The 12,286-nt window shown below is 30.9% G+C and overlaps 3 protein-coding genes across 3 annotated transcripts; 1 reads left to right on the plus strand and 2 right to left on the minus strand.

Moving 5' to 3' along the window:
* Window positions 1-390: 390 nt before the first annotated feature.
* Window positions 391-3,651, plus strand: FG379_000132 (uncharacterized protein; the record flags this gene model as incomplete). Its single annotated transcript, XM_067326463.1, has 1 exon — window positions 391-3,651. The coding sequence occupies one exon, from the start codon at window positions 391-393 to the stop codon at window positions 3,649-3,651; it is 3,261 nt and encodes a 1,086-aa protein (XP_067183086.1).
* Window positions 3,652-4,010: 359 nt separating this feature from the next.
* FG379_000133 (uncharacterized protein) lies at window positions 4,011-7,033 on the minus strand (the record flags this gene model as incomplete). The annotated part of the gene is made up of 5 exons (XM_067326464.1): window positions 4,011-4,549; window positions 4,632-5,004; window positions 5,124-6,440; window positions 6,583-6,732; window positions 6,866-7,033. The coding sequence occupies 5 exons, from the start codon at window positions 7,031-7,033 to the stop codon at window positions 4,011-4,013; spliced, it is 2,547 nt and encodes an 848-aa protein (XP_067183087.1).
* An 856-nt stretch (window positions 7,034-7,889) lies between these two features.
* On the minus strand, window positions 7,890-11,897 carry FG379_000134 (uncharacterized protein; the record flags this gene model as incomplete). The annotated part of the gene is made up of 1 exon (XM_067326465.1): window positions 7,890-11,897. The coding sequence occupies one exon, from the start codon at window positions 11,895-11,897 to the stop codon at window positions 7,890-7,892; it is 4,008 nt and encodes a 1,335-aa protein (XP_067183088.1).
* Window positions 11,898-12,286: the final 389 nt, after the last annotated feature.

Here is a 12,286-nt window from a genome sequence, read left to right on the forward strand (position 1 = left end):
ATAATTTTGCTTGAATCGGGAAATGTTAATCGTTTACATATGGCGGTTACAACTAATAAAGGCGGTAAAGTAAAAAGATCTATGCCTTGAGACTCAAAATACAGCCTTAAAAGAAAGCATGCTCTATGCAGAATAGTTTAGCATTAGATTACGTAATTCTGAATAATATATTTTTGTTTATATATTGCATAAATATAATTCTTGATTTATTATTTATGATAAATGTTCCATATTTCTTAAGCAGGTATATTACAATTTTTAAATATATATTCATTGATAAATAATCAGGAGTGTTGTTTTAACGCCTATGTACTAGAACAGGCAGCGTGGGGAGTTAATAATATAAATTAATAAACTAAAGAAACAAATAAATTTAGAGAGTTCCTAACAATGGTTGCCATTAATTTCTATCGCTTGTTTCTGATCCTTTCGACAATACCGGTCATTTACAGATTTGAAATAGCATTTGCGCTTAAGAGCACTATTTCCAATTCTGATCATAGCATAGGGGGGAGTGTTGGATCGAGTGTAGATGTTGGATCAAGTTCAAGTTCTGTTGTGTATGGTGAAACTGACAAGGAGTCAAGTACACAAGAGTCATCGGGTAACGATGAAATTTCCGAGTTAAGTACTGTAAAATCGTCAGATGCTGTTCCTGAAGGTGAATCACTCATTATAGGTGATTCTAGTTTTGTAAGTGGTGGTGTTTCACAACATAGTGCTGAATTTGAGACAATGGATAGGCTTCGTGAAGATGAAATTGAAAAGGAAAGCATTCAGTATGGGTATGATAATATTGATGATAGTACAGATTATAGATTATCACCACAGTTAGTGAAAGATGAAGACTATAGTAGCCCAGTAATTATGGAACCTTTTGATGATAAGTCATCCGTCTCTGAACAGGAAAAAAAAGAATTGGAATTGATGACCAAAGTTGGTGCTTCAGAATTACCCTTGGTTGAACCTCCAACTGAAAAAGTTGAATCTAGTTCTGTTAGAACTCCAGTTACCGAAAAAGTCGAGGAAAGTAAAGAAAAATCACCTGAAACTGAAACTCATGGAAAAAGTGAGGAGCAAAAAATGGTTATGGAACCTACATTACAAGAATCAAAGGTATATGATGATTCTAAGTCCCCTACATCTGATGTCGTGTTTGAAGAAGTTAGTGAATCAAAACTTCCGAAATTTGCAGAAACTCTTCAAAACGAGGAGAAAAATATGTTTTCCAATGTAAATATTATTGACTCCTCTCTGAGTTCCGGAATTTCAGAATCTATCGAGTCTAGTGATACAGAATGGGATTCATCAAAATCAGATATAATCCAAGTGGATGAAACTCGTGTGACTGATAAAAATGATAGTGAGTTAGCAGAAACTAAACTACCTCTCAGCGAAAACACTTCAAAATCGCATGTTACAGAATTGAGAAGTTTTTTTGAGGAAAAAAGTAGTGGAAGTGAACCGTACGATTTTATAGAAAAAAGTAAAACACAAACTACAAACTCTGAATCCTCGTTTGTGAACCCTACCACTGAGGAAATTACACTAACCGAAGATTTATCCACGAATTATCCTCCTAGTAAGAATTTTTTAAATGAAGAAATTGATTTAAAAAATACAAATGATGATTTACCATTATATAAGTCAGAAACAATCGAACCACCAACTCCAAGTTCCAGTTTTATTGAAGAAAAGACAGTTGGAAACCAGAGGTTTTATTCGGGGCCTTACATCAAGACAAATGCTACAGCTGGAAAAGTCAGTCCCAGAATCGCATCTGTTATTGAAACTTTGGTTGGGCAATTTGAAAAATATAACTTATATGGAAGTGGAAGTAAAAATAACGCAAGTGTTTCTGGTTCAAACGTAAGGAATATTAAAGATTCATTCGAAGGTTTAAGTGATGATAATGAAGCCAAGGCAATACAACCTATAAACCCTGCTGAGGAGGAATATATCTCATCTCTAAAAGCTCAAGCTCCAAACAATACATTCTTATACAAGAATAGATATGAGGAAATGAGACTAACAAGGAATTCATTCGGAAAATCTTTATTACAAGTGGAATTGGAAAAAATGAGAGGAATACTTAGAGAAACCATAGGGAAACAACTTAAATCAGGAGTTTTGGAAAGGTCTACCAATAAAATTAATTATTCAGGAATACCAATAGACGTTCATTCATACAATGAGCACTTGAAAAGTAATGTGGGTGGTACTGACAATAATATTAATACTCCCAATAGTAACCCTGAAAGTTCTGTTCAAACGGACAATTTAAATTTACAAAATGAAAATCCAAATTTGAATACCGAGCTTTCTTCAGAACAACATGATTATAAATTCCTTAATGAATCCGGAGTAATATATCAAGGCAACAAACTCCCTATAGGCGATAGTAAAATAGAAAAAAGCCTAATAAAAACTCAAACAATAGGTTCTGGTACAGAAAATTATACTAACGTGAAAGCTATTGAAGAAACACCTGAAACAACTAAAAGCGAAAATACTGAGGCGGAAAATGAAAGATTAGATATGAACAAAGTAGTGGATATTCCCGTAGAGAACTTTGAGGAAAATTATTCTAACCAAAAAATCACAATTCCAAAGGGAAATGATAGTTTTGGTAGAATGCCATTCTCGTATATTAATGGAGAATTACCCCTTGACTGGAAATATGGTAACGCCCGTGAAAATACTTCTCGAAACAGGTTAAATAATATAGGCCAAAAAAATGAAGCTGCTTTTGGCAATAGAAAACTGGAATTTATCGATCAAGATGATCAATATCCAGAAAACGATAGAGAATATAACAAAAACGAGGCAAGTGTTTCGTATTCTAAAGAAATTGAGTTATCACCAGAGGAGGAAAATGAAATAAATCAATGCTATCTCAAAGCAAAAAAAATAAAAACTATTAACTTTGGTTTGGATGTTACAGCTAATATCAGAAGTCCGGCCTCAGAAACATTTATAAATGAAGTTAACAAACATAAGGGAAAGATAAGAGAACTTGTTTTATTCGGGCAAGAAGCAGTTAGAGTTGCGGAAAAGTACAATAAAAAAAGATCATGGAGAGCAAAAACAAAAAAGTTCAAGTTAGATTTTTTAGAATCATGTTACAATTTCTTAAAGCACACCAAAGCAGTAAAATCACTCATTTATCATATTTCGAATGCTTCTAGCAGAAGTATATTCGATATTATTGATAAAATCCTACAAAAACACAAGCACAGTAAGCAAAGTTTATTAGTTCAGTGCAAAATTTTGGATCAAGCTTTTTTTTCTCGCAAAAATTCAATAAGAGGGAAACTCATGAGAAAAATTTCTGATATGTACTTTGTTGATGTTATCAACGAACAAATAGGTATTTTAATAGATGAGAGATTAAATCCTTTGGTAAATTCAATAAAATCCAATAAATATACAAGAAAGAAACTGTTAAAAATTATTCCTTCCGTGGATTCTCTAATGGTTAACAAAAAGGGTTATCCTGAACTCTCCCTAACAGAGTCTGAAACGAAAAAGAAATCAAACAAATTAGTGATACTATTAAGGAAAATATTTAAGAAGCCCTCATTCTTGAAATCCAAAAAGAAAAATCTTAAATGTGTGAAGGGAACCAACTGTTGCAAAAAGAACAAATAAATTCAACCAAAAACAGTTTTGGAATACAAAATTGCAAACAAAAGATTAACTTGTAGTTTCAACTACAGAATATAAAATGAAAACGCATTGAATAATAGGGCACTATTTAGATTTATTGATTTATTATTCATTTTAATTTATAAATACATTTTTTTTGTCTTAAATTTATATTAACTTTTTGTTTGGATTTGTTGCCCACTTCTAGATGATAATATGTGCAAATTCTATACAAATTCCTTTGTTTTCAAAAGGCAATACATGCAAATAATGCAACAATTTACTTTGAACACTGTGATCACCCCAAATTGTTCAAGCAAAAATAAATAATCTATTTTGATATATATTTCATATAAATTTCATTATAAAGTAGGCTGTTGAATTGTTATAAAAAGTGGTTCCCCTTTTGAAAATTTTTTTTTTAAGGACATATATGTGGAAATTATTTCCATGTCTTTAATTGCTCTTATTTTTTGAGTTGAAGATTCTTTCTCACCATCCTTACACTGAATAACGGCAAAATACTTTCCTTTATTTATCTTCTTCCCTTTAGAACTAAGAGTGTATCCATAACCTGTACAAGGGGCTTTAATAACATAATATTTAATATTATGAATGAAAAGAATTTGTAATAACGTTTCACCTTTAGAAATTTGGACTTCACTGAGTGACGAATTTGATACATTTTCTTTCTCACCTTCAGTTTCATTATTTTTCCTATAGACATTGTCTTGTAAGATTATAATGTTTTTTCCTGCAATAAAAGTATAAATTTTGTTATCATCACATTTTATTTGTGTAATGATTTTTTTCTCTTTGATCTTTGTACCAATTTTGTGGTTAAACTGTTTTAACAAATTCCCGTTGCATGGTGAAATTATATCTTGAATTATTTCCTTTGCTTTAATATTATACGGTTATAAAAAAAAAGTTAAAGTAAATTTTTTCAATAGTTAGAGTTAAAAGTGTTAATTTTAACTTACTTTCTGTGTTTTCATCATTATTCTTTTGTTTTATCGGAAAAATGGTCTTTGTAACCTTTTCAATTTCAGATTCATCATCTGACTCCTCAATATTGTCTTTCGATCCTTCCCAATTGAGTTCAGAAGTGTCTACTATAACTATTGGCTGTTTTTTTCTAACAACAGAAGGATTTGGTAAAAGAGTTGCGAGAATCATGAACGATTTCGTTGCCTGAATCTTTCTTTTTTTTAATTTGCTGTCGTTACATATTACAATTGCTATATTAGTTCCACTCCTTGCTAAACCAGGAGAATCTGTGTATATCAATAATCCATCACATGGTGATGCTAACACTCTCCAATTATTCCTAATTATAGCTACTGCCTCTCCAGTCTAAATTGTTTTAATTTTTTGCGTTAGGGAATAAAATAAAAAGTAACCAAACAATATTAAAGTTTCTTAATTACTGAATAGATAATTAAGAACATTAATAATGTAATTTTATAACTTACCTTTACAACGGAATGGTGATCTTTAAAATAATGCGCAACTAGACCACTTTTAACAGATTTTCCATAAGCTGTATCATTTTTATCGTAATTATCATCGTTTTTATTTTTACACCTTACTTTGAATACCTTTTCTCTACCTTTTACTGAATTACCAACATCTTTATTAATACTCATCCTACCTTGGCAAGGTGCGGTAATCAATTGATAATTGCCGTAAATTAAATAGCTTGGGACATGCCTTGATTCATTTATAAGTTTTCCAGAGAGAATTCTTTCATTTTTCAGTACCTTAGAATATAGAGTACTGTCTTCCGAGTTGTAACTATCGTTTGATTCAGATTCTTCAAGCCTAATTTTTATGTTAGTAACCTTAATAGAGAAAGGCATTATTAAATCTTCAAGTTCACTATTTTTATCTCTTGGTTTCTTTTGTGTCTTATTACACTTTACTGTGGCGAACAGAGTTCCCTGCTCAATTTTTTGACCAGGTTCGTCCTCTAGTATATTAGTCATTAAAACACCTGAACAAGGAGATCTTACTATCCATTTTGTATTTCCTGAATCCATTAAACCTGAAGTATTAGTAATTTTATGTAATTTGTCTTTCTTCATTTTATTCACACTTATTATTGAATAAGTAGCAGCAGCATTTAAAAGTGCATTCCTAATTGCGTCATCTTCCTCTTCATTCTTTTTTTCATCTTCGCTTCCATAATCATCGTATTCTTCGGTATCCCTACTATTCTCAACTTCATTCTTAGAACGTTTTTTTTTACTTTTATTTTTTTCTACATCCGATTTTTTATCAATTTGTTCAATACTATCACCTTTATTTTGAATTTCAAAGTTGTTTACATTATATCCAGTTTCAGGACTTATTGTCTGATCAGTTTGATAAATTTGTGGTAATCCAGTGCCTTGGAATTGTGTCACATCATAAATTTGTTTCTGATAATCTAACTCTGCTCCAGCCATTACAGGAGTTATTTCCACATCAAATTTAATCAATCCCAAACCTCTGTTAAACTTCTGTCCAATCATTTGTGTCTTGTGGTACAGACTAATTACATTATATAATTTACTGAGAGATTCATATCTTACATAAGTATAATCATTAAACCACATTCCTAAAACTACATTATCTTGTTCAATTTGATCTGTATCTGGGACATCGGTAATTATTGCATTCTCACGAGAAGAAAGCTCAACAGAAAGAATTAATTTATCCATTTCTTTTTTTTTTCTTGAACTTAATATTGAATTTTTTGGCAATTCTTTACATATTAATGACAATATATACTTCGGAGATATAGAACCCTGAAAAATTTGTAATTGGAATGTAATTTAATTCATTAATGTCTTAAATAGAGAAATTGTCATAACATAGTTTTAGTATTAAATTTCATATATTTATTACAGTTATACTGTTATTTCTCTATATTTTGATAATTTAACCTACGTTTATGTTATCTGCAACCAAAACTGTTCCAGAATTTGTATATATTTGTTCAACAACTGCTCTGCAAGGTGATGTTAATTGAACCTTTTCTTTGTTTTGAGCGATAAAAAATTCTCTGTTTTCTGAGAAAGATTCAAGAAAACCTAAATCCTAAATATTTAATACATAGTCAATAATAAGTTTAAACGTTGAAACGAGTGTGATTTTTATTTTTGAATCACTTTAATCTGTTTCCTTTCCTTTTAAATAGCAGTTGGACCACTAATAGTTGAAAAAAACTTACCTCATCTTCTTCTATATGAGATTTGGGATACACTTTGCTAGAAAATATCAAAGTCATTGGTTTTATATCGTTTTGCATTATGTATACTCTTCCCCTCAATATTTCATTAATATTATTTTCAAAGTCTAAAGTGCTTGTTCCATTGACAAGTAAATTGGAATATTCCATATAATATGCACAAAGGAAGAGTACAAATAAAATGATATTTTTTGAAGTGAAAATCATTTTTTTCTAATATTTATTTAATCCACATTCAAGGAAATGAATTTTTCTTACTAAAAACACAGAAAATTCTTTCTAATTCGACTTATTCCAGTATAATTGTACTGTTTTAAGTTTTATTTAATTATAAAACTTTGTATATTATTATTTGAATATTCTTATAGTAAACAATTTTAGAATAATCAACTTTGGACACCTGTGTCCGAAAAGAGGTATGACATTTCTCACACACCCGCCAATATTTTTATCACACAAATGTTCAATTTTTGACATTAAATATTGATAACTTTGGAATAAAGGATAAAGGATAAGTTAAAATTTAATTATTCTTATTATTACATAGTTAAATTTATAATTTATACAGTTATCCTTAAAAACAAGTATTTTACGTGTATACGTAGTTTGGGTTGTAAAATAAGCAAATAAAGTGTACCAACTTAAAATAAGTAGACATGTTAACAGATATTTGAATTATAATACTATACATACAAATATAATTACAGTACTAGGTAACTAGGTGGAATCTGGAAATGGACATGAACTATAGTGTGTTGAACAAAATATTCGATTTTGAGCAATAGGATCGTGGTATGTTGATATTAAACTATCAATTCAATGTAATAAAGCTAATTTTCCAGTTTATCTATTTCTTCACCGGAATTTAGCTAACATAAGCTTCGTCTCACACTGAAAACAGATATATATGACTATTGGAATAACGAAAAATGCATCATATGGACAATATTCGCTGATTCAAAATTATTTAGTTTAAATTAGCTCTCACATTATATATTTACTAATATCAATATTTAAAAGGAGAAAATGAGATGCTGCAGATTGACTCAATTTCTATAGGATCAAACTCTTTTGGTAAGTAACTTTTCAGAATATCCGAACATATTTGTGATGTTTTGAAGTTTTTGGATAGTACTAAGCTTGAGGTTTCTCCATTTAGTTGGGAATTTGAAATGATAACTTTAGCTATTTCGCTTACAACTCTGATAGAGTTGTCAAAAGAGAGTACTTCAATGTCATCATTAGTGTCATTTACTCCTTTTATTGGACTATGTCCAGAATAAAGTCCTGTGAACTTGTTAGAGCTTTTATTGTTTTTATTCGAATTTTTTGATTTTAATAAAGGAAGAAAACTGTCATGGAAGACCCCGAAAAGTCTAATTGCTTCAAGAATCCTTATACCTCTGATCTTGATAGTTTTATCATGCTTGTCTTTTATTTCAACTCCTTCAAAAATATAATTTTCAATTAATTGTTCAAGTTTCTGAGTAAATTTTGAGTTAGAAAGTTTAAATAATGGAACTTCTGGTTCATTTTTATCTGGTGAAGGTGATTCTGAAGATTGTGGGGTGTTAAGTGGGTCACCGTTAAGGTTATCATCGAATACAATATCATAGTTAGTCTGTAAAGAAATATATTTATAAATATAATCTTCTCCATAGTTATTTGAACAAAGTTGAATGTCATTACAAAAATGCCCAATAAATTTATGTTCAATAGGGTTCTCATCATGATAAGATAAAGAAAGGCCCTTATAAGTTTTTGTGGATGCTTTTTCGTCATAAACAACAGTTTCGCTGTTCATATTCAAGATATTAGATAATAATGAAGCAATGTTACACTTTTCAATGAAACCTGGGTCATTCAAATTCTTAAATCCACGAGTTAGATTGATTATGTGAAGTCCAAAGTTTAGAGTTGCTTCAAATGACGGCTTTCTTGATATAGGCATTGAATATTTCCTCACAACTTTGTAGATGCAATCCAATTTTGGGACTATTTTTTTTGGAACACTGAAGTAATTAACAACATATTTGATGAAAAGTGAACGATCCATGATTTGCGTCGGAAGCTCTTTGTTAGCTAATGAAAATGTTGAAGAACATATCTCATCTACTCCCTTCTCATTCAAATCGACTTTCCCCTTGGAGTTAAAGAATTCCAATAAAATTCGCGAACATCTCCTTATCAAATATGGAAATTCTTGAAGAATAATGCCATTAAATAGGATATTTCTGAGACCAAATACATTATCAGATACATACTTGGAATTGGGCATATCTGAAGAGGAATCTCTTGCTAAAATGAACTCATATCTCAGTGCATTACCTGTGAAGGAAGAACTACCAACTGCGGGTATCCGCTCAAAATTTGAATATATATTCACAAACATTATTTTAAGGTCCTCTCCAGTCAACTCACCAAAGTATCTTGACCTTTGGATTCTTCTGATAAATTTAGAAAAGAAAAAAGCGAAGTATTTATTAGCTTCACCTATTGAAGGACCTTTTTGGAAACTAAGCCCAACAACTTCATTTACAGCATGCTTAATTTCCATGGAAATATCAGCAATATTTTTAATCCAATTTTCTTCATATGCAGATTTTTTTGCAAAATTCCTGATAGAAAAGGACACAACTTTATCATAGTAGGAGTCATCTACAATTTTTGAAACACGCATACAAAATTGTTTTTGTTTTCCTTGAATTTGTAACTTAGAGAAGAAGGTTTCAAATTGAAAGTTCTCCATGCATATATTATATTCAGATTTTTTTTGACTATCAAATGAACCAAATCTACAAATATGGGCAAATAAAGGATACACCATTAATTGTATTCCAAATATAGAGAAGGAACTTGATGCATATGCATATATCCTTTTCAATTGATTAAAATTAAATCCATAGTTATCAGATGAAATGACCATCAACCTGATTAGATATGGTAATTCTGAAAACGAATTGGGATATGATGTAAATAGTACGTTTTCACAGATTGACAAAACAGTATCATAAACTCTTGAATATTCAGCCCTTTTGTTTATCACTAAATCGGCGCATCCAGATGGGGTAAGACTACCTGACACTATTTCAAGTATATCTTTAACTGAAATAACGATGTCTTGCGGATTTTTTTCCTCAATTACCTCGTTTGGATTGGATATAGGGCAACTATTCGCTTTACTTTTGGGTAGCCTCACTTTTTCCAAGAGAATTAATGTCAATCTCAATAATGTTGAGTACAATTTTTGGGTTTTTATAGCTAGTTCTGAATGATTTAAGGCTGTGATACCATTAATATGTTTCTGTTCTTGGTAATGTAACGCCTTCATAACCTCTTTTATAGCCTTTGCCGGTGGAATTAATCCCTCAGTTCCCTTCAACTGAATTTTGTTTAATTTGTCGATATTCTCCTTTATATCAATATTCTTTTCTTTATAATCGATTATTTTATGGATAAACTTGGATCTGTGTAGAATTTGAGGAAAGTATTCATTATCTGGAGTTGTTGGTAATACCGAAAGTATTAAAGCTGTTAGTTCTTCATTTGTGAAGACACTTTCTTTTTTTGATTCAAAACAGTTCTTGATTGCGGAGCAAATACTCCTGGAATCTTTTTGAAAATTAACTATCACCCTTTCTCCAGGAATGAACGTATTTTCTGAAAGATCTATAAATTTCGGGAGATTATCAATACAAATTTGCATAAATTTTTCACCAGTCGCAATATATCCTTCTAATAAAACGGCAAGCCTAGTGACCAGATCAAATTCTGGATACATCCCAGTATACGAGGCAGAAAGATGGAAAACGCAAATAGAACCAGAAATGAACTCAATTGGGAGTTCTAAATTCTCATTCAGGTACGTTAAATACTGAAGCAAAATAGAATTTGGTGATGTTGGAACAAAAATAGGATTTATAGCTTGTTCTGAATACTTGCAAAGAATATAACTCAAATGCGCCCTTCTGCTTGTACTATCCTGACCTGGAATCAACGGGTACGCCTTGAAGTGTAACATTAAGGATTCTTCACAGGAAATATCGTCAGAAGACCCATCATTACCAAATAATACAGTGCTATGCCATGAATTTGTTTGCTTCTTATCATTATTTCCAAAAATATCATTTGAAGCATCATTAAAGTGTGTAGTTACAATTGAATCTAACTTCGATACAATTTTGTATAGTCTCAGAAGACCTATATTCAAAGGCATTTCGCCGAATTTACTTCTTATATTTTCGATAAATGCAAGTTTATTTAATGAATTACTTATTGATAGAACTGATGGATCATTTGCAAGGATCTCTCTAAGGGAAGACAGTGTATTCGATACATTTGGATCCTTAACACACTTTGGTATCTGCTGACACACTAAAGTAATCATCAATTTTGAAGAATGATTTCTAGGAATCTTTGAAATTGAGCCTAGATACTGAATACAAGCGTTTCTGAAGTCATCACCAGCTGAAACTTGAGGAAGTTGTAATGACATAGCGGCAATCTTATGAATATCTGGAAGAGCCGAGAATTCACCTAGTTGATTTCTCAAGCTCCTAAAACTGTAAAGTATACAAACTCCAACTAGAGCAATTTCAGTTGGAAAATCAACAGTGTTAACAGTGTATTCTATATACCTATTAATATAATATTCTTCATTCAAAAATATTTGAGCTGTTGAAGCAGACACACTTCTATTAATAGGCGAAGTTAATTTCTGGGGGCGGTGCAAACCTAAAAAAAGAGGAACCTGAACTGAATCCAAAGCACACGCCTTGCTCTGCTCAAAATGAAATAAAAGTTTGTCATTCCCAGGTGGAATTAATCTATATAGTGAATCTATATTTATATTTCTCCCCCTTGTTCTGATTAATTCATTATGGAAAAGTTCCTCCGTAAGACACACATCTTGAGAACTAGAACTTCTGCCTTCAAATCCAAGTACACCACCAGAACTGTTCTGGAGAGACAACACCACTAATCCAAATAGTTGTCCAAATAAAGACAAACGCATTACAGTGGGATGGATTAATTCCTATCCTTATATTATACCTCTTGTTTGTAACTTTCCAACACTTATTTCGTAAATAATACAGTGGAATTTACCCAATTTTCACACATAAATATTAATACACTTATTCTCTTTTATTTTCTCATCACTTCCTTTTTCCTTGATTCCAGACTATCTTATAAGATCTCTGAATCATTTAGCGCCGGCGCCTCTGTAACCTGCATGCCTATTTATTGAGTGGGTTTTGTAAAGGCTAATAATAAAAAATCTGAAGGCATAAGAAACTAGGAGCAATTTACCAAACAAAGGGATTTAGTAAAAAAATGATATTATATAGTTAATTTATCCTAAAATGGTCATTCAAAATAGGTTTACTACTTTATAATTGTGTT

The sequence above is a fragment of the Cryptosporidium bovis genome (genome assembly GCF_009768925.1).
Source record: "Cryptosporidium bovis isolate 45015 chromosome Unknown contig_1, whole genome shotgun sequence".
NCBI classification, from domain to species: domain Eukaryota; phylum Apicomplexa; class Conoidasida; order Eucoccidiorida; family Cryptosporidiidae; genus Cryptosporidium; species Cryptosporidium bovis.